Genomic DNA, 23,950 nt, shown 5'->3' on the forward strand with positions numbered 1-23,950 from the left:
ATGCACTTAAGGGGTATCAATCGACACCCCCTTTGTTCGAAAATTATACTGTGTAGTTAGATAATTTTTTATAAAATATGTATATATACTATGTATTGACATTCCTTGACTTCTTGGTGAATTTATTTCTTTATACTTATCGATGAAAATTCGAGCTCCGCCACTGTAAGAGAGTACTAATTATAAATGAAGAGTTAACTATTTGAAATATAAAGCACGCATTATATTATAAGAAGTTCAATTACATTGACAGTGCACACCAACAATGTATATCAATTGTATCTTACTGATTTTTTCAACATTGATAGTAGATGCAATTATAACCCTGCAAATGAGAAGATACATGACTATTCTTGATTTTGGTCAAATTCACCTTGTTATGTGAGAAATGAAAGAATCCAATTCCATGCTTTTAACTCCACCCTCAGCCACTGATTTCCTAAATGCTGCACTCAAATCTTTTACTCTGTTCCTCATCTCATCTCCTTCTTTTGATGCCATCAATATTTCCACAGCTTTCTGTACCATATTTGATGTTACCAATTCTTGCCTACGAGCCCATTCCTTAACAACAAGACCAACTTTAAGAATCTTTGTAATAAGTACAGTATTCCTAGGTTGATCAGAATGCATTGGCCATGCAATTATTGGCACTCCCATTGAAATACTTTCCATGCAAGAATTCCATCCGCAATGACTCATAAATCCACCAATTGAAGAATGTGACAAAATCTCTAATTGTGGTGCCCAATCTCTTACCAAAATTCCCTTTTCTTTAACTCTCTCTTCAAACCCTTTTGGTAATTCAATTTGTCTCAAATCTTTAGTAAACACATTCCCTTTATCAGCATCTCTTAATACCCAAATGAACTTTTGTTTGCTTTGTTCTAATCCAATTGCCATTTCCTTGATTTGTTCATCAGAAAATGAAGTTGTGGTACCAAAAGACACATATAACACTGAGTTTGGTTCTTGTTTGTCTAGCCAAAGCAAACATTTGTCGCTTCTAATATTGGACCCTTTTTTGGTCCCACTTAATGTTACAGGATTAAATGGTCCAAGAGCCCATTGTTTTTTGTTACCACTTAACTGTTCTTTAGACAACAAATCAAGAAAAGGACTTTCTATAACTCTGCATGTGTTATAAATTTTGCCAGAGTTGAATTTCATGTATTCATATTCTGTTTTCAAGAATCTCTCAAACTCAGGACTAAAACAACCTTCAAGTGAAGGGATGTCTTTTAATATTTCTGCATCAATTGGGAAAGGTCTGCCCATATTTTCCCATATAAACAAGAAAAGAGTAAAAGCTGACACACTGTGGAAAGTGTAAGCTTCTGCATTTCCTAAGGACACAAAATCTTGAACCACTGATCCCATTAAAGAGTCATTTATTATAATGACTCTTTTATTTTTTGCTGAAAGTGTATGCAAAAGTTTTTTAACTGGTTTTCTTAGGTGAGTGGATGATTCAAATGAAGGCTGAAGATGGGATGGGAATTTAATAGAAGAATTGGGATTTGGAGAGGGAGATATGAAAGTAGGGGTAGAAAAAGCATGGAAATGAATGTTGGAAAAAGAGTCCAAGCCATGAACTCTAAGTTTGGCTTGAAGATTATGTGTTTTTGTGCTAACATAATGGATTTTTATATTGTAAGATGCTATGAGGCAAGAGAGTTGAAGAAGCTGGTTAAGATGGCCTTGTGCTGGAAAAGGGACTACAACTACTACAATTTTTTGACTATTTTGGTTATTGTTGTTGTGGAAATGGAAATTGGATGCCATTGTTTTGAATTATGTGCTTTGCATTTGTCACAACTCTTCCTCCTATTTATTTAGAGAGGGTGGCAACATTTGGATAATGGTGACTTGAATTGTTTACTACTCCCCCTATTCAATTTAGGTGAACCATTTGACTGGATACGGAGTTTAAGAAAAGAGAGAAGACTTTTGAATTTGTGGTATAAAATGATGTACATTTATTTTGTGTGGCTATAAATCATTGCATAAAAGTAAATTATTTCTAAATATGAAAATGGATCATTCTTTTTTGTACGGACTAAAAAGGAAATATGTTCACATAAATTGAAACTAGAAAGTATTATTTATGAAATTATCAACTTATAGCATGTGAATAACTGATCTGACGAAAAGATATAATTTTGTGAATTGCCTATCTTGTAATCGGGATGAGTCACATGGCACTAATAGTAGGCAGAAAGTTTTCAGTGTAGGACAGGGTTGGTTAGTTATCAAATATGTATCCGTTCCAATTTATGTGAGTCTGTTTGATTGAATATGAAATTTAAGAAAAAATAAAAAAAATTTAAAATTTATGATCCTAAACAATTTAAAAAGGGGATCCAGAGTATTTGTGTGGTTATAAAAACTTCTCATTAAAGATAGAATTATAAATTTAAACAAAATTATTTTCAAATTTAAAAATAATTCATTCTTTTTAAAACGAGAAATAGGTTCGGTACTTGCTTGAGTAAGAGAGTTTTAAGTAATATATATGACTGGTGAGAGTAGTTCACAAACTTCAAGAAAATATCTATGAAGCTGACAGATGTAAAGGACATAAAAGACGTACTTATGTTTTAATAATCTAAGCACTGTTCACTTATCACTGTTTTCTTGAACCATTAATTGCAATTTGCAATTGATTCATATTACTAAGGCCAGAGAGCAAATAAATGATTAGATTTCAAACATGGAGCTACAAAGCAAAAATTAATGCGAGTTTAATTAGTTACGGGAGGGAGAAAGTCTCTTCTTCCAAATTTTGTTTTTTCTCTTGAAGTGTGAAGCGCACTAGTTAGATGGAGTCTCTTGATATCAAGACTTTATACGTCCTTGAATTAATGTCTCTTTTTTTTCTTCACCCCATAAATTAATGTCTAATGTTCCTAGTTGTGACGTTATGTTAGTACTACTTTAATGCAATTCTTTTGATTGATACAAGTTTATATGTGGGATAACTTTATGTTTAGTAACACAAGTTCATATGTTGAATTGAACTCAATGATCAATATGTTCCTTGTTTGATCGAATGCCTCTAAATCAGAATCCGGGCTAGAAGCGATGTATGCGCCCGCCGTCAGTTTGCTGACCCGCAATAGATGCCTTTGGCCCCCAAGGGCACGTATCGTTGGTTAAGTCATCATGGCGGAAGAATCGCGGTGGCCGCCTTGAAGTACAATTTCCATCGAGCGGCAGGTAGAATTCTTTGTAGACGACTTAAATATGCGACATGGTATTGTAAGTGACAGAGTGACCTTACTGCCACAATCCGCTGAGATTCAGCCATTTGTCGCTCCGATTCGTCCCTCACCTCTAATCCAATCAATTTCTAACTTTTTTGAAAAGAGGTATCATTCAAGTTACTAAGAGACCATTCATTTACACTAAATACAACTAAAAAGTGATATAACTATATATATAAAAAAGTAATAAGTTGGAATAATAGGTATTCGATAAGTAAGTACATTCGAGTTACCTGATTTATTTTTATTATTGTTGTTGTTATTAATATTGCGTACAGGTAATGTAAGTGACCCGCCTTAGCCTCATCACTATTTCGTCGAGGTTAGGCTTAGCACTTACCAGTACATGGGGTCGGTTGTACTGATACTACACTCTACACTTCTTGTGCAGATTTTGGAGTTGGTTACAGCGGCGTACCATAGATTTGCTCGGATTTCAGCTACTCATAGGAGACTTGAGGTATAACTGCACGGCGTTCGCAGTTCTGAAGTCTCCGTCTACTTTACTTTAGCTGTGTGTTTGTTTTCAGACAACTTTATTTTATTCAGACCTTTATTTGTATTTATTCTAGAAGCTCGTGCACTTGTGACACTAATTCTGGGATGATATTTAGACACCGTTATTTTTATGGATTAATCACTATATTTCAGACCTTACTTCCGTATTTATTTTTTGTTATTAATAAATCTAAAGATTGTTTAAAAATTGGTTAATATCATTCTAACGTTTTTGGGGGCGGGGGAGGGGGGACAGGAGAGGGAACGGGAACAGATCTTTGCCTTTGTACTTACCAAGATACGTTGTCGAGGGAATCTACTTTTCAAGTACTATTAATTTTATTTATCACATGTCCAAATGTAACCATCAAATTACTGTTATCATTTATTACTATCTTCTCGCCTAACATATATATATATATATATATATATATATATATATATATATATATTTTTTTTTTTTCTTTTTTGAGGCAAAATTTGTATGTGCACTAGATGAAGAAACACAACTACATTTAAAAGAAAGGGAATCCGATAATATGGGATTCCTCTTTGGTGAAGTTATTGGGGGAGGAGAAATAAGGAGAAGTTAGTCCAATTGAGGACTGAAATTATATATATATAACATATAGTAGTGAATTTGTAAGCTCGATCGGGTTAGTGAAGTGAATGTAGACAGTAAATATAGCTAATCAGTATGTAGCATTGAAATAAGGAGCGCAATAATTAGTTGGAGTCTCTTAACCATTCAACCAAGACTTTGTTTTGTTATAGAAGGAGAAAATGGTCTTCTCGAAAAGATCAAATTACATGAAATGAAGCAACTAAAAGTTGATACTCCCCCGTCTCAAATTAGCTATTTTGCTTCGTTTATAAGAGTTAGAGTCAAGTACGTGAACTTTGACTAATATTTTCAAATATTATTTTATTATATATTAACATGAGAAGACTTGTAACTTATAATATTTTTTTTATAATTTTTGAATAATTAATTTTTGACAAAATATTTCATTTTGCTCGAAAGATTACTAATAAGTCTTCTCTATTTTAGTTTCGTCTTTGTGAAGATCGATACTCTCTTGTCTAGGCAATTATAATTATATATATAAATTTAGCTCATAAGAAATAAAATTAATATTTTATGTATTTTGTTCTTTATAGTATGGCAGTAATCACAATTTCTTCACAAGATCAAAACTTATGGTTAAATGTCGTAATAAATCCTTACAATTTTAATTATTTTTGACTGGTTTAAGAATTTCAACTTGTATTTCGGTCCTTGAAGATTATTTGTTTTCTCATAAAAATGATTAGTTTTCTAGAATTGGCGTTCTGTTTAATAGTTGTTAAATTTCAAGAGAGTAAAAATATTAAAGTGGGGGTTCTGTTTAATAGAATTGGCGTTCTGGTTAAAATTGTTTACAAGAAACTCTCAGAGTTAAGATTATTATCCTACAAGGTTACAAGGTGGCATTCAATCTTAATAATAAAATATATTTTAAATGAGTAAAAATAAGAAGTTGAAAGTCGGTTAGTATTGAGGGAAAAGTATGAGTCAGTCCACTCATGATAAGGCAATATTCGGTACCAAAATCAAATAAAAGGCACATATTTCTATTTGTCACCGTTTAGGGGTAAATTTGAAACAGTCCACTAATAACAAGGGACCAAATTCAAAATAAAGACAAATTTGCTCTACCTTCCATAGTTCAGGGGCATTTTGGCCCTTTTTATACTGCCACGTAACAATAATCCTATATAATAACATTAACTATAAAATCCAGTTTTTTCTCAAAAACCGATCTTTCATATTTATAATAACAATATTTATCTTTATAGTAATATGCTCTTTGTAAAATTACTCTCTATAACAGTCACGTAATATTTCTATGATTACCAATAATAAGTCTAAAGATTTTGACCAAATATTTTAAAACTTTAATGCGCCATGATATGATAAAAAATCTCATGTTACACCCATAATTAAATATTTCATTCAATTCCAGTAAAATATATGCTTGTATATTTTTATGCTATTGCATAAAAGTTTTCATCGTACATAATGTTTAATATTTGAAGAGCTGCACATATATTTTTCATTAGACAGTTTTTATTGTGCACAAGTTTAAGATTTAAGTAATATTCGGCCAGTAAGAGACTGAAATCTATAAAATAAGCTACAATTATAGAGTTCTTCATCAATTTTGAAAGAATTTAATTTTCAAGTAGTTTTAAAATGTGTGCCTTGAATTTTTCATCTTTGCACATTTAGTTATAAATTTATCGGTATTGTATTAGCTCTTTTTAATATCTAATTAGTAAAATATACATATCTTTTAAGATTTTAAATTTTAATAATTCTTTTATTTTTATATGTAATATTAAAAAAGAAAAATAATAATTTTTATTTCATTTTTATTTATAACATCTGAATAATATCTAATTGTCAAATGATGTTATAAGTTGTATAACAACCATTCACTATAATATCTGATTGTAGCTTTTAATTACTCGTTCGAACTCGTGATATTGTAGTTCAAATTGTACACAATCTCTTAACACTTCGAGTTGTTTCTTTGAGTATATTATCTAACAAAATTGTATTGCACTATTTTCCGCATATTTTATCTGCTGCTGGCCTGTGTAATTAATTCAATCCAATATTCGAACATGATCCACTCTACTTTCTAAAGTTAAGGTACGAATATAAGACAAGTATTGTACATCTAATATTTATATTGTCTGTCAACAAACATTATTGAATGACTCATAAAAGAAGAATTCCTGGCCAGCCACACGTAAGTATATATTTTTAATCTATATAAGAGTAAAAATCACATGTTGAAAGAGAAAAAGGATACATGCATCAGAACCATCAATTGCCAGATTTTTCCATTATATGCCATGCATTAATGTTTCTTCAGTTGATCTTCTGTACTTACTTTCTACTTTGTAAGAAATACGCAACCCCTTATTTTTCTATTTATAGGATGTAGTTTTTAATTTTAAAAAACCAGTTTCACCAATGATTTGATCGAATACTCAATTATATTTGTACTAATTTGTAAATCTACTGATCGTACTGAAATTAATTATAGGAAACGCCTCAAAAATGGTAAAACATGAGCAACTCAAGTTTGTAATAGGATTTGGACAAATAAACCAAATGTATCATGAGAAAGTCAAGTACTTAATGTGAAGTTAGCACACACGACTAAATTGAAGATAAAGAGGCAGTTTTCTAGTCCCACTACGTTATTCGTAGAGATGAGAGGTATCAGATTAACAGAGATTTTGAGTTCAAGTCTTAAGAATTAAAAAAATTTAGTATGAATCACTTTTTCTTTTAATAAATCGTATGTGGTGCGAATCCAAAATTATTCGAGGCCAATACCAAGTGAAAAACTAAAAAACAAAATAATTTTTTGTTCAAGCCATACCGATATGACTATATATAAATCTTTATTTATGCCAAGTGTCTAATTAGCAACATATATATAAATATTTTAATAAAGCTTTAAAGTCGAGTTGGTGAAAATGGTGGGATGTTTGAGTTTGAGACGTAAGGAACTCTACTGCTAAGATCCATTATCCATATATATATTCCACATGTGAACCAAATCTTCGAATCCAAATGATGTGACAATCCTTTATTGTCTCGTCTACATGTGAAAGTTAAATGACATTTGCCGATCTGATATATGCGATTGGGTACTGTTATACCCTGCTTGATAAAATTATTTAATCGTACATTTTCTCTTTTGAAGTTTTTTAAGTTTCTCATCCGACATATATTTGGGGTCTCAATTAATTAGTGTTCGCCCCATGTAAAACCCAATAAAGAGGGAAGTATTCTTTACTTGATTTGTTTTTAATTTCCTGAACTCCAACTCGAGACTCTAGGAAGTTACTTTCTATTATAAGTTTAATTACTTGCCTAGTTCTTCACACTATTACCAAAATGATACACTACTAAAAATTCGACAAAAACCGACCAAGGTCAACCGATCAACTTTGGTCGGTCAAAAAACCGACCAAAAAACCGACCAAAGTTGGTCGGTTTTTCAAAATATTTTTTTTTAATTTTTTTTTACGAAACCGACCAACTTTGGTCGGTTTTCTTTGGCGCAAAAATGCGAAAAACTATTTTTGAGTCCCGCGAAATTTATGTTTCAAGAAACCGACCAACTTTGGTCGGTTTTTCAATTAAAATAAATAAAAATTAATATTAAAAAAACCGACCAAAATTGGTCGGTTAATTCGGCGGGTCATTTAAAAAAATCGACCAACTTTGGTCGGTAATTTTACTTTTTAATAAAACCGACCAACTTTGGTCGGTTATTTTCGTGCGAAAATACAATTAAAGAGTATAAATCAAATAAAAGACAATCTTAAAACAAAATGTACCAATGGTCTAGTGGTAGAATAGTATCCTGCCACAGTACAGACCCCGGTTCGATTCCCAGATGGTGAATCTTTTTATTACATAATTAAAATACCGACCAACTTTGGTCGGAAAAAACCGACCAACTTTGGTCGGTTTGTTTTGCAATATTTTTTTTTTGAATTTAATTGACCGACCAAAGTTGGTCGGTAATTTTCGTCCAACTTTGGTCGGTATTCCTTTCCGACCACAAAAATACCGTCCACACGTAAATGGTCGCGTTTTGGTCGGTTTTTGGCTATTATCGACCAACGTTGGTCGGTTTTTTTGGTCGGTTTTTACCGAATTTCTAGTAGTGATAGCCTGACAATTGAGTCAACTCCACATAGCCACGACCAACTACATGTTCCTGATCTCACTAACTCTGCTGTATCAAGTCAATCACAAGAGCACCCGAATCATAACCAGTGCAGACCTGCTAGACCACACAAGATATCTACTTACTTAATTGACTATATGTATTCAATCCCAAATCTCCAACCATGTTCATCTAGCCAAAATCAAGAAACACAGTCCACATCCTTTACTGCTTTTGTTCCAAACAAACAACATTTTTCTTTTAATGCATTGATTCCTGAAAATCAGCAGATGGTAAAAAATATTTCACATGAGTGTGAACCTTGTTTATATGAAGAGGCAGTCATTAATCCTGCCTGGTAAGCAGCAACGACTTAAGAATTTCAGGCATTGTACACAAACCATACATGGGATTTGGTGCCTCTCCAGATGGAAAGAAAGCTATAGGATGCAAGTAGGTGTATAAGATCAAGCATAAGGCAGATGGGAGCATTGAGAGATTCAAAGCCAGGTTGGTTGTCAAAGGGTACACTCAACAAGTTGGAATAGACTATTCGGAGACCTTCTCACCAGTGGTAAAGATAACCACTGTAAGGGCTATAGTAGGGACAACAATTAAGAAGAGTTGGCAGATGTTCCAATTAGATGTGAATAATACTTTTCTTCATGGAGATCTGCATGAAGAAGTCTACATGGAAGTCCCACCTGATTTAGTTATAGAGAGACCAGGTTTAGTGTGCAAGCTAAATAAATCTTTGTGTGGCTTGAAGCAGGCATGCGGACAATGGTATGAAAAGCTTGGCAGAAGCACTGTGTTCAAAGGGATATACTCATTCCTTATTGGATTATTCCTTATTTCATAAGAAGAAAGGTAACACAATGGCGTTTGTGGTAGTGTATGTAGATGATGTTATACTCACTGGGCATGACCTTGATGAGATCAACTCCCTGAAGAAGTTCTTGGACCAAACCTTCAAGATTAAAGACTTAGGGATTTTGCATTACTTCTTGGGACTGGAAGTGCTATATAAAGAAGATGGGGTACTGATTTCTCAAAGGAAGTTCACTATGGACTTGCTAAAGGAGTATGATTGTTTGCATCAATCTTCATTATCCTCTCCTCTCGATCCTTCACTTAAGTTGAAAGCTGACGAAGGTGTTCCATTAAAAGATCCCACTCATTATAGAAAGCTGGCTGGGAAGCTGAATTTTATTACCAATACCAGGCTTGACATAACATTCAATGTACAACATCTCTGCCAATACATGCAGAATCCTAGAGATACTCACTTAAAAGCTTTGTATCATGTGTTGAGGTATTTGAAAGGTGATCCCAATTTGGGGATATTTCTATCTAGCAATAAAAATGTTATATGATGTTTACCGGAAAAATCGGATAACATTAGATTTGTGGATGGTTCTAAGGATATGCGATACAATTTGATATAAATCGCGTAGAGAAATGGAAATATGTGTATTGTTGACTGTAAGAACGAAAATAATAAGCAAAACGAATGAATAAGTAAAACAAGCACAAGGGGATAACTATCAATATAAGAAGTGATCTTTTTCTCTGCCCCCCTTCTAGCTTACAAGGATTCCCCCTTTTATAGAAGAGGGTCATTACCAAAATACAATAAAGTAAAACATTTAGTAGAAGACCCATGATGACTTGTCTCTTCTTTGATTCCCGCCAAGATTCTCTCTCTTGGTGTGGTTGCAACGGCTCTTGTCTGTGAGCTCGATACTAACTCGAACTCATTACCGGGTCGGGCCCTTCGGTCTTGGATCGAGTTCGACCTTCGAGATGGGCGTCGCGCATTTTCGACCTTGAAGCAGTGCCTAGCGGATCGATTCGGTCACGGGCTCGATAGGATTATCGAGCCGCCTCCTCGAACGACCTTCAGGCTCAAGGTTCGTTAGTACCGACCTCAAATCTCACTCCCAAAATCTCATTCCGACTTCTTAACACTCGAACTCGATTGAACGTAGGAAGGCTGAAATCTATTTCGACCGTATACAGATAGTTCCCTCATTTCTCAGAAAAGGATGTGGCGAGAAACGATATGATTTCCCAGCAGCTCGATTAGATATACACTGATATTTTTATCGATCCCGACCATGACGTATGCAATGCTCGATCATCTTATGCGTCTTTATAGTCCCCGACCTCATTGAGGATACCCGAATTTTCTCTTCTCCGGTGGGAATTGCCAGTTACCTTCGGTCCTTGGTGACCGGAGAAGATCAATCAGTGATGAATGCGGAGCGACTTTCTGTCTTTTCAACGAGGCCCAATATGCTTTGAATCGGATAACTTCTGATGGCGTTTTCGCCGCTTCTGTACAAAAAATTTGTAAATACAAATATTTCTTTTTTTTTTTGAAGAGAAATGGCCTTTCAAACTAAATAAACAGTTTGAATTTAAATCTCTGTTGCTTTCGGGCCTCATGGGTAGTCCCCTTTGTTTTATCGGGTTCGAGCGTCCTTCAGCTTAAATAGTCAAGTGTTTGTTTTAATTCGAAGAAATGAGTAGTTTTGCTTGAACTAATGCAGCCCGTAGGCGTAATAGTCGAGCGAGTGATGGCTCGAACTCGAAATAAAGGTAGCCCGTAGGCTTAGCAGTCGAGTGAATGATTCGAACTTGATGCAATGTAGCCCGCAGGCGTAATAGTCAAAGTAGCCCGTAGGCTTAATGGTCGAGCGAGTGATTGCTCGAACTCGAAATAAAGGTAGCCAGTAGGCTTGGCAGTCGAGCGAATGATTCGAACTCGATGCAATGTATCCCGTAGGCGTAATAATCAAAGTAGCCCGTAGGCTTAATGGTCGAGTGAGTGATTGCTCGAACTCGAAATAAAGGTAGCTCGTAGGCTTGGCAATCGAGTGAATGATTCAAACTCGATGCAATGTAGCCCGTAGGCGTAATAGTCAAAGTAGCCCGTAGGCTTAATGGTTGAGTGAGTGATTGCTCGAACTAAAAATAAAGGTAGCCTGTAGGCTTGGCAATCGAGTGAATGATTCGAACTCGATGCAATATAGCCCGTAGGCGTAATAGTCAAAGTAGCCCGTAGGCTTAATGGTCGAGTGAGTGATTGCTCGAACTCGAAATAAAGGTAGCCCGTAGGCTTGGCCGTCGAGAGAATGATTTGAACTCGATGCAATGTAGCCCGTATGCGTAATAGTCAAAGTAGCCCGTAAGCTTAATGGTTGAGTGAGTGATTGCTCGAACTCGAAATAAAGGTAGCCCGTAGGCTTGGCAATCGAGTGAATGATTTAAACTCGATGCAATGTAGCCCGTAGGCGTAATAGTCAAAGTAGCCCGTAGGCTTAATGGTCGAGCGAGTGATTGCTCGAACTCGAAATAAAGGTAGCCCATAGGCTTGGCAGTCGAGCGAATGATTCAGACTCGATTCTGTTTGCATAATAAATCTTGAACATAGAATATCGGTAAAGAAGAGAGCTTTCTTTGCAGGTCATTACACATGGGTTCATGTTTTGCGTCAGGGCTCGGGCTAACTATATAAGCATGGTTCGTTTTGACCGTTTGGCCCTTACAACATTTCCCGTTGAGACACTATTTGTCATGAAATAACGAAGTAACTTCCTTTGCACCGAACTTGATAATCATCACAGATGCGTTCAATGATAAAGCCCCCCTGTGTACGAGGTTGATTTTAAAGAGGCCTCGGATACTCATCAGTAGTATCGTTTCCGCTATATGGCTGGTATCGATCTCTGGTCGACTTTTACTTTTTCGTAATGGTCCTAGAAGTCAACTGGTCATCTTCGACTCTTATTTTGGACTGATATCGATTGTGCACATCGGTCCAAGTAATAGCTGGGTACTCGATCAGATTTTGCTTCAGCCGCCGCGAAGCCCTCAAGCTCCGCTCATTTAAACCTTGAGTGAAAGCTTGAACAACCCAATCGTCTGTGACTGGTGGCAGATCCATTCGTTCAATTTGAAAACGAGCTACGAACTCCCTTAGCATCTCGTTATCCTTTTGCATTACCTTGAACATGTCTGACTTTCTGGTTTTGACCTTTATGGCTCCGACATGAGCTTTTACGAAGCAATCTGCAAGCATAGCAAAAGAATCAATGGAGTTAGATGGTAAATTATGATACCATATTATTGCCCCTTTTGACAGGGTTTCACCGAAGTTTTTTAATAATAGAGATTCGATCTCATCATCTTCTAAATCATTGCCCTTGATGGCACACGTGTAAGAAGTGATGTGCTCGTTGGGGTCGGCCGTTCCGTTATATTTGGGTATTTCGGGCATACGGAATTTTTTGGGGATTGGTTTTGGGGCTGCACTCGAGGGAAAAGGCTTTTGAATGAATTTTTTCGAATCTAGCCCTTTTATCATTGGTGGAGCCCCCGGGATCTGGTCGACCCTGGAATTATATGTTTCTACTTTTTTATCGTTGGCTTCGACTCGTTTTGTGAGTTCCTCGAGCAATTTAGTAATTTCGGGAGTAGTCCCCGATTCTTGCTCATTTGGCTTCTCTATGGCTAGTTCCGTTCTGTGGGTGACTTCTCGAAGCGGATTGGGCTCCGGCCTGCTTTGTACCTGAGTTTGGCTCTGCAACTGAGCTGTCGCTATTTGCTGGGCTTGTAGCATCTCGAAGATCATCCGTAAGCTGACTCCGATCTCCTCCATGTTATGGGTGTCTCGAGCTACGGATCGAGTACCGCCCTGAATGCTTCTTTCCGGTTCGGAACGCTGATTCGCCTCTAGAGCTATTTGTGAATTGACATCCAATGATACTTCGGCTTGAATTTTGGGTGCTTCGATTCGAGCCTCAGCGCCTTCATCGAGTGGCCTTCCAGCCCCGAGTGCCAAGTTGTTGGTTTCATTTTGAGGGCCGGCTTCGTGGTCGATAGGTGAATCCATTGCTGATTTGAAGTTGCAAACTGGCGTGTACTTTAGGTTTATATCAAACGATCATGGTTACCCTTAGCCCCACAGTGGGCGCCAAACTGTTTACCGGAAAAATCAGATAACGTTAGATTTGTGGATGGTTCTAAGGATATGCGATACAATTTAATATAAATCGCGTAGAGAAATGGAAATATGTGTATTGTTGACTGTAAGAACGAAAATAATAAGCAAAACGAATGAATAAGTAAAACAAGTACAAGGGGATTACTATCAATATAAGAAGTGATCTTTTTCTCTGCCCCCCTTCTAGCTTACAAGGATTCCCCATTTTATAGAAGAGGGTCATTACCAAAGTACAATAAAGTAAAACATGTAGTGGAAGATCCATGATGACTTGTCTCTTCCTTGATTCCCGCCAAGATTCTCTCTCTTGGTGTGGTTGCAACGGCTCTTGTCTGTGAGCTCGATACTAGCTCGAACTCGTTAACGGGTCGGGCCCTTCGGTCTTGGATCGAGTTCAACCTTCGAGATGGGCGTCGCGCATTTTCGACCTCGAAGCAGTGCCTAGCGGATCGATTCAGTCACGGGCTCAATAGGATTATCGAGCCGCCTCCTCGCGCGACCTTCGGGCTCGAGGTTCGTTAGTACCGACCTCAAAACTCACTCCCAAAATCTCATTCCGACTTCTTAACACTCGAACTCGATCGAATGTAGGAAGGCTGAAATCTATTTCGACCGTATACATATGATCAGTGCCTTTTGTGATTCAGACTGACTGCTTGCCCAGAGTCCGGAAAGTCTGTTAGTGGGTACTTAATTCTGCTTGGTGGTTGCCCAGTTAGTTGAAAATCAAAGAAACAGTCCACCATAGCCTTGTCCTCAGCTGAGACAGAGTACATGTCAACTAGAGCAGTGGTTGGTGAACTTATTTGATTAGTCAGGCTGTTTGAAGAGTTAACAGTTCCATTACCTCTCCCAGTTCCAGTTTTTTGTGATAGTCAGGCAGCTCTAAACATAGCCAAGAACCTAGTTTTCCATGAGCGCACCAAACATATATAAGTTGACTATCATTTTGTGCGAGACAAACTTCAAGAGGGTCTGATTTTGTTGCATCATATCTCTACATCTGATCAGTTAGCTGACATATTCACCAAGACTCTCACAGGCATCAAGCACTCCACCTTACTTGACAAGTTGAGTGTGAGTTCCTTACCATCAACTTGAGGGGAGGGAGGGAGGGGTATTGAGAGATGTACATACGCATACTGTGCAACACACTGTATATTTAATTCTTCCATGAGGTGGTTAAGTAGTTAGAGGTAGTTAGTGGTTAGTGGGCCAGCTCATTGCCAACTGGATAGGCAATATTTTTTTCTCCTCTTTGCTTATAAATAGACATTGTACAAATACCAGATAATTGAGTTGGAAATTATGCAATTCATCACTTTTCCAGAATCTTCTCTCCCCTGCTCCATGTCCCTCGCTTGAGCAGTGGTTGATTTCAATGTCCTCTTCCAGTTTTGACGGAGGTCTATGACCCAAATTTTAAAAATGACACATAACACCCTTCACTAAATTAAAGCTCATTGAAACCCTCCATTTTTCTATCCAAATTACCTCATAAAAAACTAGGTGAGTCTTTAACACAGAATTATTTTATTTAGGCACGAGCACAAGAATTGAGATTTTTATTGTGAATTAAAGTAGATCTAATTTTTTTGGAAGAATTGGCTATTTTCGGAGACATTGCTGACAGTTGAGGATGTCATGTTGCTGGTCATCTGTGATATGCCTGCTGCAATATAAATTGCCGCAGGGGTTATATCATGTTCATCTTTTTCAAAAAAAAAAAAAAGAGCTAAAAGAAACCTAATCCAACCCCAGAAAATAGTTTTGGACACATAAGCACTTAATTAGAGAAAAAGATGATTAAATAAAACTCAATAGTAACTGATCAAATTAAGGAGATGATTGACTGAGACTCGGGTAAAATCACGAGAGAACCCTTGTTTTTTTAATTTTAAGAATCCTAGATTTACAAAAATGGAGAAATGGGGTTTCCAATGGACTTTAAGTTAGTGAAGGGTGCTAAGTGTAATTTTTAAAATTTGGATCATACACCTCCATTATGTTTGGGGGTAACTTTTAAAACTTTGCTTAAGAAAATGGTAACTTTGACAGGATAATATAATAAATGTAGATAATACCCGAAAGTAAAAGAATAAATTTGACCATTTTTCGAAGAATAAATCTTGAGGAGCTGAACTAAGAAATCGAATGAAAAGAAACTTGTAGGCATATTAAATCTTAATATCCGAAAGAAAAGAACGAAAAGGATTATTTACTTTTCCAAATTCCTCACGTGGTTAAGAAGTTGAAAGAATAGTTTATTGAGATTTGACAATTGACATACATAAACATTCTTACTCACACTATTCAATTATTTCACTAAAAAAAGGGGAGTTGTGAGCAATTTATGTTGGTCTTGGGGCTTCTGATCTGGAGTTGCCCCCTCATGTTTTAAAGCCAGCGAATTTTGAATGAACTCTTGCGTTGAAGTGATTGATTGTATTTTAAGGTTCCACTATAGTTGATGGTTCAAGAATTTAGATATTAGTCGTGTTGATTTTGATTGGAATCAAAATAATTCAAGTCTTTTAAAATCACATGCCCTAAAATGCAAAAAGCTTCAGAGGAGTTGGCCATTGTTGGTCCTCGCCAATTGTGTATTTCATGCAACAGCACTAATAATATAAAGTTCGTTTTTTCAATTAAGAATATCTTAAGGTCAAGTGTCCCCGTTTTATCTAAATTAACTAGTGTAATAACCACAATATTAATGCTGAATAACTCCTAGATAAGGTGTAATTAAATTACAATAAAAATCCTTGAACTAGTATACCTTAGTTACCAGAAATTTACAACGTTTCATTTGGTGGGCAATCCAAGTCTAGCAATTGTGGTTCAACCACATGCATGACAAAAAAGTTGTTAACTGAATTTGGATTCTTGAAAGCTGTGATATTATATACGACAATATTGCTATAAAATGGTTTAAAATTTGTGAGATGTCCAAAATAGATAGCTCCTGGTCATATAAGTTGATAGAGGGGATACAATTTATTGAGGAGTTTAAGTTTTATACACTAATGTATTAATATTTTTTTACATAATTATATCGCTTAAAAGGTAATTACAGTAATAGTAGTATTCATTTGTAACTTACAATGAATTATAAGTTTGTCTACTATAACATGAGTTATATTAAGTAATAGTGTAAAAATCATTATACCGTCAGTATATATAACTTAAAATCTTTAAATAAATGTTTGAATTAATATTAAACTTCATTGTTTAGGGCATTTCAGCATAACTCTCAAACATACGTACAACATCATGTGTCCATCCTATATACAGTAATCAACCAAGACAACTTTTAACCACTTCTCACTAGTCATTACAACTTCAAAGCTCTTCAAATGGCTAGCCCCTTAAATCTGAAAATTTATCGTAGCATTCACAATATTTATGAGGAAGATGACACTGGATGGATTCTTTTTTAAATCAAAAGTTGTGAAAAAATAGCCCCATGTCGGAATTTTAAAGTGTGCTGGTCAGAATTTCGAAGCACCAGCAATCTTGGTGATCACCAAAATTTTCAGCCATAATGCGAAAAATTCCGGTAATCAATCAGAATTTAATGGACAGTTACACAAAAATATAGCAACCATTACAATTTGGTACCGATCATCATAACTTACAAAAATTATGACAACAATTCGAATTTTAATGAATCACCATATGACTTGTGCAAGAATTTTTGACCAACTTGCTTCAAAATTCTGATCAGAAATTATTTTTTTAAGACTTTTCTTACCGGGGTCAAAATTTAAACAATGACATCAAATGAATCTTATTTTTATCATTCTCCCATATATGCGGGTAATGGGTACGAATAGTTGGGCTCAGCGCAAAGCTATAATATGGGCATGAGCTTTGTGTGTAACAAAAGGCCTTCACAAGATCATTGCTAGGATAAAAGACATGACCGCTTTAAATGGCTTGATAAATGTGAATTCAGTTATTTATGTTACATTCGGGTCCACAACTACACTATCAAATGAAAAGAAATCAGTGAGCTAGCACTTGGTTTGGTTCAATGTGGGCAAAAATTTTATCTTCAAAGAGAAACAGATAAAAAAGACGGGGATAACATAAAATAAGATAAAAAGAAGCAACTTTGAGTTGCCAAAAAAGTATGAAGAGAGAATAAAAGAAAAGGGATGTAAACAGAAGATTGGGCACCTCAAATGGAAATCTTGGCACGTCAATTAATTGGTGAATTTATGAATTATTACTGCCGGGATTTATAAGTCATTGTGGGTGAAATTCTTTCACGAAAGGCGTAGTCGATGGACAACAGGTGAATATTCCTGTACTGCCCCTTGTTGGTCCCGAGGGACGGAGGAGGCTAGGTTAGCCGAAAGATGGTTATCGGTTCAAGAACGTAAGGTGTCCCTGCTTTTTCAGGATAAGAAGGGGTAGAGACAATGCCTCGAGCCAATGTTCGAATACCAGGCGTTACGACGCTGAAGTAACCAATGCCATACTCCCCACCTTTTCCCCTTTTAATATAATAATAAGGTAAGCTTCCAAAGCTCCTTTCTTCGGTTGGTGCGCAGGAGTACACTTTCATTTTTCCCTTTACAAGGAACTTTCATGAATAGGGATTTCCCGCCAGCAGTCTTCTCTTCCTATCACTTCACTTCGTTCTAGAAATCTGATCTCACCGGGCCGGGCGAAGGGGAAGGAAGAGATGGGTGGTCCGGGAACATTTCTTGAAGATAGAACTCAAATAAGTGGAGGGCGCATGAAAAGACAACTTACCACATCCAATAGAAGGAAGAATAATCTGTTTGGTGTTGTCCTGCTTTATCGTCGTTCAAGGTTTGCTTACTAGTTTTCACATGACACCTGATTATTTTCGATCCTAACATAATCTTGGACGTAAAATTCTGCTATATATACCAAGTTGAGGGCTTATTTGCCGACAATGAGGGTATAGATTCAATAATTTTTGCGCTGTGAAATTATTGTACTCAAATGCTCTAGGAGTGAATTAGAAAATTCAAATTCCAATCGTATCCTGATGCATGTCTGTTGTCCTGCCTATCGATACGCGGCGGTGTTTCAGGTACTTTGTGTGTTGTTTGTGTTTGGATATTGTACTTGGATGATGTTGTGCATGTACCCTCCCCCAACTGGACGAAAAAACCAGAAGCATTTCTTTAAAATCCTTTCGTATTCCTTAGACGCGCGTGTGATAAATTTTTTAACGTCTTAGGTCCATTTTAATTTAGCTTCACTTTGCAGGTTTTTCAACGTTTGCCGTCTTCGTATGACTTTATAGGATTTCGCCGTTCCTAGGAACAGAAACCAGATTACTACTTGGCCATTTTACTTTTAACTCTATTTGGTTTCTTTCTATTTAAGTAACGATAAATAATTACTCGCACTCGATATTTACATTAAATAATCATATAGTTTAACACTGAGAGTCACAAATGAAAGTATAGATTCATATCACCAAATCATAGTTAAATGATAAATAACTTATATGTTGGACAAATGCCATGTGTTCATTTGCTTGATATAAACATCGGGTTTGTATAAATTCTTACCTTCAGCTAACCATTCATATTTGTCACTCACAGTGTACAACATCACGTTTGCACTAATATGTACTTTGGAATAGAAATTCAATACACGCGAGGTCGAGCTAGAAGATTAGTTATGACTTTGGCCGAAACTCAGTAGTATTTCTACAAGCTAATTAAACCTCACGACCACAGTAAAGGAAATTTAGTTATAGCTCCGGTAAGCCATTTTGATTGCGGAGGAATAGCACTTGGTGCATGCTTATCACACAAGATTGGAGACGGCTGCACCGCCGGCAATTTCTTATACTTAACAACTATCTTATGCTTGGGAAAACTATGTTTAGATAAGAGAAGAATTAAAGAGGGCATGATCTTAACTCTAAAGTGGGGGAGGATTTGTGGCTAGAATATGAATATACCTAATCATCATGCTTAATTAAATATCGTGATCTTAATGCGTTCTTGATGGATTGATTTCATAGGAATATAAGCATGAATCTATCTTGGACAGACGAGTAGTAATTCGGAAGAATACTACGAGTATACTTTTGCTCGATTAATTAACAATCATAAGCGAATTGCATGAAAAGGGGAGTTATCTAGAACACAACACGATTGGTGAATCGATCAGAACCATGGAATATTTATCTCTATTAAATTCTCGAACAATCATTTTTTGCTTGCTAAATTAGGTAACAGTTACCTTTACTGAGTACTTATAAATCATACAATTCAACCTTGATTGACTTGATTGAATAACAAGTTGAGTGAAATTAGTAGGTAGTCAAACACAAGTCTTTATGGGTTCGACACTTTATTCATTATTATATTACTTGTTGACCACGTATACTTGTGTGCATTTGAGAGCAACAATGGGAATAACATAAAATAAAATAAAAAGAAGCAACTTTGAGTTGCCAAAAAAGTATATAGAGAGAATTAAGATTTTTTTTAAAACAATATTAGGCACGCCAATTGAAAATCTTGGCACATCAATTAATTGGTGAATCTATAAATCATTATTGACAGATTTATAAGTCATTGTGGTGGAATTCTTTCACTAAAGCATTTCAATGGGAGTTCTAATAGCTGCATGGCCGACACATGAAGATAGAACTCAAATAAGAAAAATAAAAATATTGGGAATATGTATACAAAATAACACCACTTGTCATTATATTGATTTATTCATTTGTCCAATCTCTTCAAATTATGATATCGCTAATATAACAATCTATATACGCCACTCGCTACAGCTCATTGTTCCTAACTCGAACTTGCCCTGTTTGAGTTTGGCCAAACTCCGTTGATCTCATGGTAGAGAGATATCAATCGATCTACACGGCGAACGACATCGATGATTCTACAACCAGCTTTAGATAAATCGTGGAAGAATTCTCGGCCGATTCCCGACTATGCTCCGGCGACCATCACCACTTCCCGATGAGTTCCCTCCATGACTTCAGCTGGCGCACCACTTTGGCATAGTTCTCCAGTAATCTTTTTGGTCTGCTCTTATGGAAATAGTGAATAGTGAGTAGTTACTTGGATATGACCGGAGTGAAGGCCGAAAGCTAGGTACAATATATGGTCGCTAAAACTGAGTAATGATAAAATTGTTTATGCTGTAATCTCGATACTTTCACCCCATAAACAACCATGGCGGAGATTGGAAAAATAAATTTGAGATTTTTGGGAGTGTTCTGGTGTAGATTGAAGCCATCAATGGAACTTGCAGTCGGTCAACAAAATTTCTGGCAAGGTGGCAACGACTTTATGAAAAATAATAATGAAAGAAGAGAAAGAGAAAGAAAAAAAAAATATTAAGTAATTAATTTTCAAATATGTACACAAAGAGAGTGAAAAATACTTACTTTGCCATGTTAACAAAATGTGTCTAATTGATAATTTTAATAAAGTTTAGGTGTTCAATAAATACTAATTTGAATTTAAATATTTAAATAAAATAACAGGACAAGGACAAGTTTAGGGTCTGCCTATGTATTTGCCAATTTATATTTCTACATCAAAGGAATAGAGACAGTTAAATCATTATTACTAAAAGAATCATTTCTAACCAAGTAAAATTGGCACATGTTGATTTTGACTGTACCCCACACGTGCCTCTTCTTCTAGTAATATTCTGCTAGGTATACTATAAGCCCAAAGTTGAGAGGTAGTTAGATCATTATTACTAAAAGAATCATTTCTAGCCAAGTAAAATTGGTACATGTTGATTTTGGCTGTACCCCATATGTGCTTCTTCTTCTAGTAATATTCTGCTAGGTATACTATAAGCTCAAAATTAAGACAACTGAGGGTATAGTTTCAATAATTTATGCACTGTGAAATTATTGTACTTAAATGCTCTAGGAGTAATTCACATTCCAATCGGATCCTGATCCATGTCGGTCATCCTGCAAGTCGACACGTGGGGGTGTTTCGGGTACTTTGTGTTTTGTTTATTTTTTGAATGTTGTACTTCGATGATGTTGTGCATAGATTCATATCACCAAATCATAATTAACTGATAAATAACTTATATGTTGGACAATTCATTTGCTAGGTGTATAAGTTTTTATCTCTAACTAACCATTCATATTTGTCACTCACAGTATACAACATCACGTTTGCACTAATATGTACTATTAGAAATTCCAACAAGCGAGGGTGAGCTAGAAGGTTAGCTATGAGTTTGGCGTAACTTTAGTTCAAGCTCTCTGTTTATATTAAGAAATTTATTAATTAAATATATACAAAAATTAACTCCAAAACTCAATTAGTAACACCTAATGTTGCTATTCTAGAATTCAAAATTTAGAGGTTTAAATTCTAGCTCCTTCTCTGCATATATTCCATAACTCCGCTATTACAAACGTGTTGGCTTACATTACTACGAGTTCTCTAATGATGGTAGACAAATTAAAAATTAAATTTCTTAATCATGCATATACTTATAGAAAATAAAGTCAAAATACTAATTAACATAACTTAATTTATGTCAATTTCTCCACTTCAACTTGGACCCACTTTCACCTAGTATTACTATATAGAAGATGCTCTAAATGATAGCACTGTTAGCCAAACGAGAAAAGAAAGTGTGTGGTACAGTTGCTAAAGGCCTGAAAGCATAATGGTGGCATTATCAGTTGTTTCTTTGATTTCTAAGAAGATAATCAAACCATCCATTCCAACTCCTCTTTCTCTTAAATCTCACAAACTTTCCTTCGTTGATCAGGTTCTTCATATATCTATTCCTATTGCATTTTTTTACCCAAAAGTTGGCAATTATGCTGCGTACAAGTCATATGAACCTACCCTAGTATCTCAACTTCTTGAGAAATCTCTTTCTAAAACACTTTCATTCTATTATCCTTATGCTGGACGACTAAAGAATGATTCCTCTGTTGATTGCAACGACACGGGAGTTGAGCTTTCCAACGTTCGTGTCCATTGTTCCATGTCCGAAATTTTCAAACACCCTTACACTGAAGCAGAACATGTAGTTTTTCCACAAGCTAAACCTCACGACCACAGTAAAGGAAATTTAGCTATAGCTCAGGTAAGCCATTTTGATTGCGGAGGATTAGCAATTGGTGCGTGCTTATCACACAAGATTGGAGACGGCTACACCGCCAGCAATTTCCTGTACAACTGGGGAGTTTTGAGCCGTGATATAAGTGCAACACCATCTCCTCGCTTTGTTGGAGAATCCATCTATCCCCAATGTAATGATCCTTCTGATGTATCAAGTATCAAGTACGAAGAACCAACTGGATATCTAGGGAAAAGGCTTATTTTCCCTGCTACTAAAGTAAACGCTCTCAAAGCAAATATTTCTCTTGAATCAGGAGTCCAAAATCCAACCCGAACTGAAGTTGTGAGCGCGCTTCTTTACAAATGTGCTGTAGCTGCAAGAAGAGCGAATAATGTTGGCTCATTTAAACCATCTACCTTGTTTCAAGTTGCAAATATGCGTCAAAGGCTCAACCCACCTTTGTCTTACGATGCATGTGGAAATGTAATCTCTGGCTTTTTAGTGAAAACAACTAATGAAAGGGAACTAAATTGTCCAAGATTGATACGAGAAATGAGGAAGGAGAAAGAGAAACTTCATGACCAGCAAAAGAATGCTACGAAAAATACAATTATCTCAGAAGTAGTTGATTCACTTGAAAAAGGAAGGACGCCATTCCATAGCAGTGAAGTTGATTATTATGTTTGTTCCAGTGTCCTAGTATTTCCTTTTTATAACATGGACTTTGGATGGGGACGGCCAGCTAGAGTGAGCATGGCAACTGGTCCTTTCAATAAGTATTTTTTTCTAATGGATAATCAAAGTGGAGGCGGAATCGAAGCCATAGTCATGCTGGGCGAACAAGACATGGCTATATTTGAAAGAGATCCAGAGCTTCTGGAATTTGCTATACCAATTCCAAATCATTAAACCATCTTTTGGTCATCCTAAATCTTTTTATGTTTATAGTTTGAAGTCCCGTCAGCTTGTAACATGTGCTAAAGCATTTAATTTTGTGACTTTCGTTTTGGCTGCTTCATGTATCTGCAGCTGGTAATGGTGCAGATTAATGCATTTTTTAAACTGCTGTGTCTTTTTCAAAGATGTGAAAATAGTACGGACTTTGGTAGAGAGTGTTAGATTTTATCTAATTATTTTGTGACCCAACAAAGTTAAGGCCCATAATTAATACTATTTAATTAATGACAAATCTCGTCTGTGTGATCGGTTACTTGATGTACGTACCGGATTAAGTGAGAACCTCTATAAATTGGTCCTCTCCCCATGTAACGACCCGACCGGTCGTATCGAGTATTACAACTCCGTTTTCCCAGTTACTGCTCAATTTGTGTTTTACAGTTGCTATATGACTTACCGAG

The 23,950-nt window shown here is 36.0% G+C and overlaps 2 protein-coding genes across 2 annotated transcripts; one reads left to right on the forward strand and one right to left on the reverse strand.

Annotated features, from left to right (window-relative positions):
- Window positions 1–214: 214 nt before the first annotated feature.
- Window positions 215–1,826, reverse strand: LOC107827742 (zeatin O-glucosyltransferase-like). The gene has a single exon (XM_016654933.2). The coding sequence runs from the start codon at window positions 1,783–1,785 to the stop codon at window positions 370–372; it is 1,416 nt and encodes a 471-aa protein (XP_016510419.1). The 5' UTR covers window positions 1,786–1,826; the 3' UTR covers window positions 215–369.
- A 20,297-nt stretch (window positions 1,827–22,123) lies between these two features.
- LOC107814172 (acyltransferase Pun1-like) lies at window positions 22,124–23,743 on the forward strand. The gene has a single exon (XM_016639523.2). It carries the CDS (start codon window positions 22,188–22,190, stop codon window positions 23,499–23,501), a length of 1,314 nt encoding a protein of 437 aa, XP_016495009.1. The 5' UTR covers window positions 22,124–22,187; the 3' UTR covers window positions 23,502–23,743.
- Window positions 23,744–23,950: the final 207 nt, after the last annotated feature.

Source organism: Nicotiana tabacum, chromosome 24 (genome assembly GCF_000715075.1).
Source record: "Nicotiana tabacum cultivar K326 chromosome 24, ASM71507v2, whole genome shotgun sequence".
Lineage (NCBI taxonomy): Eukaryota > Viridiplantae > Streptophyta > Magnoliopsida > Solanales > Solanaceae > Nicotiana > Nicotiana tabacum.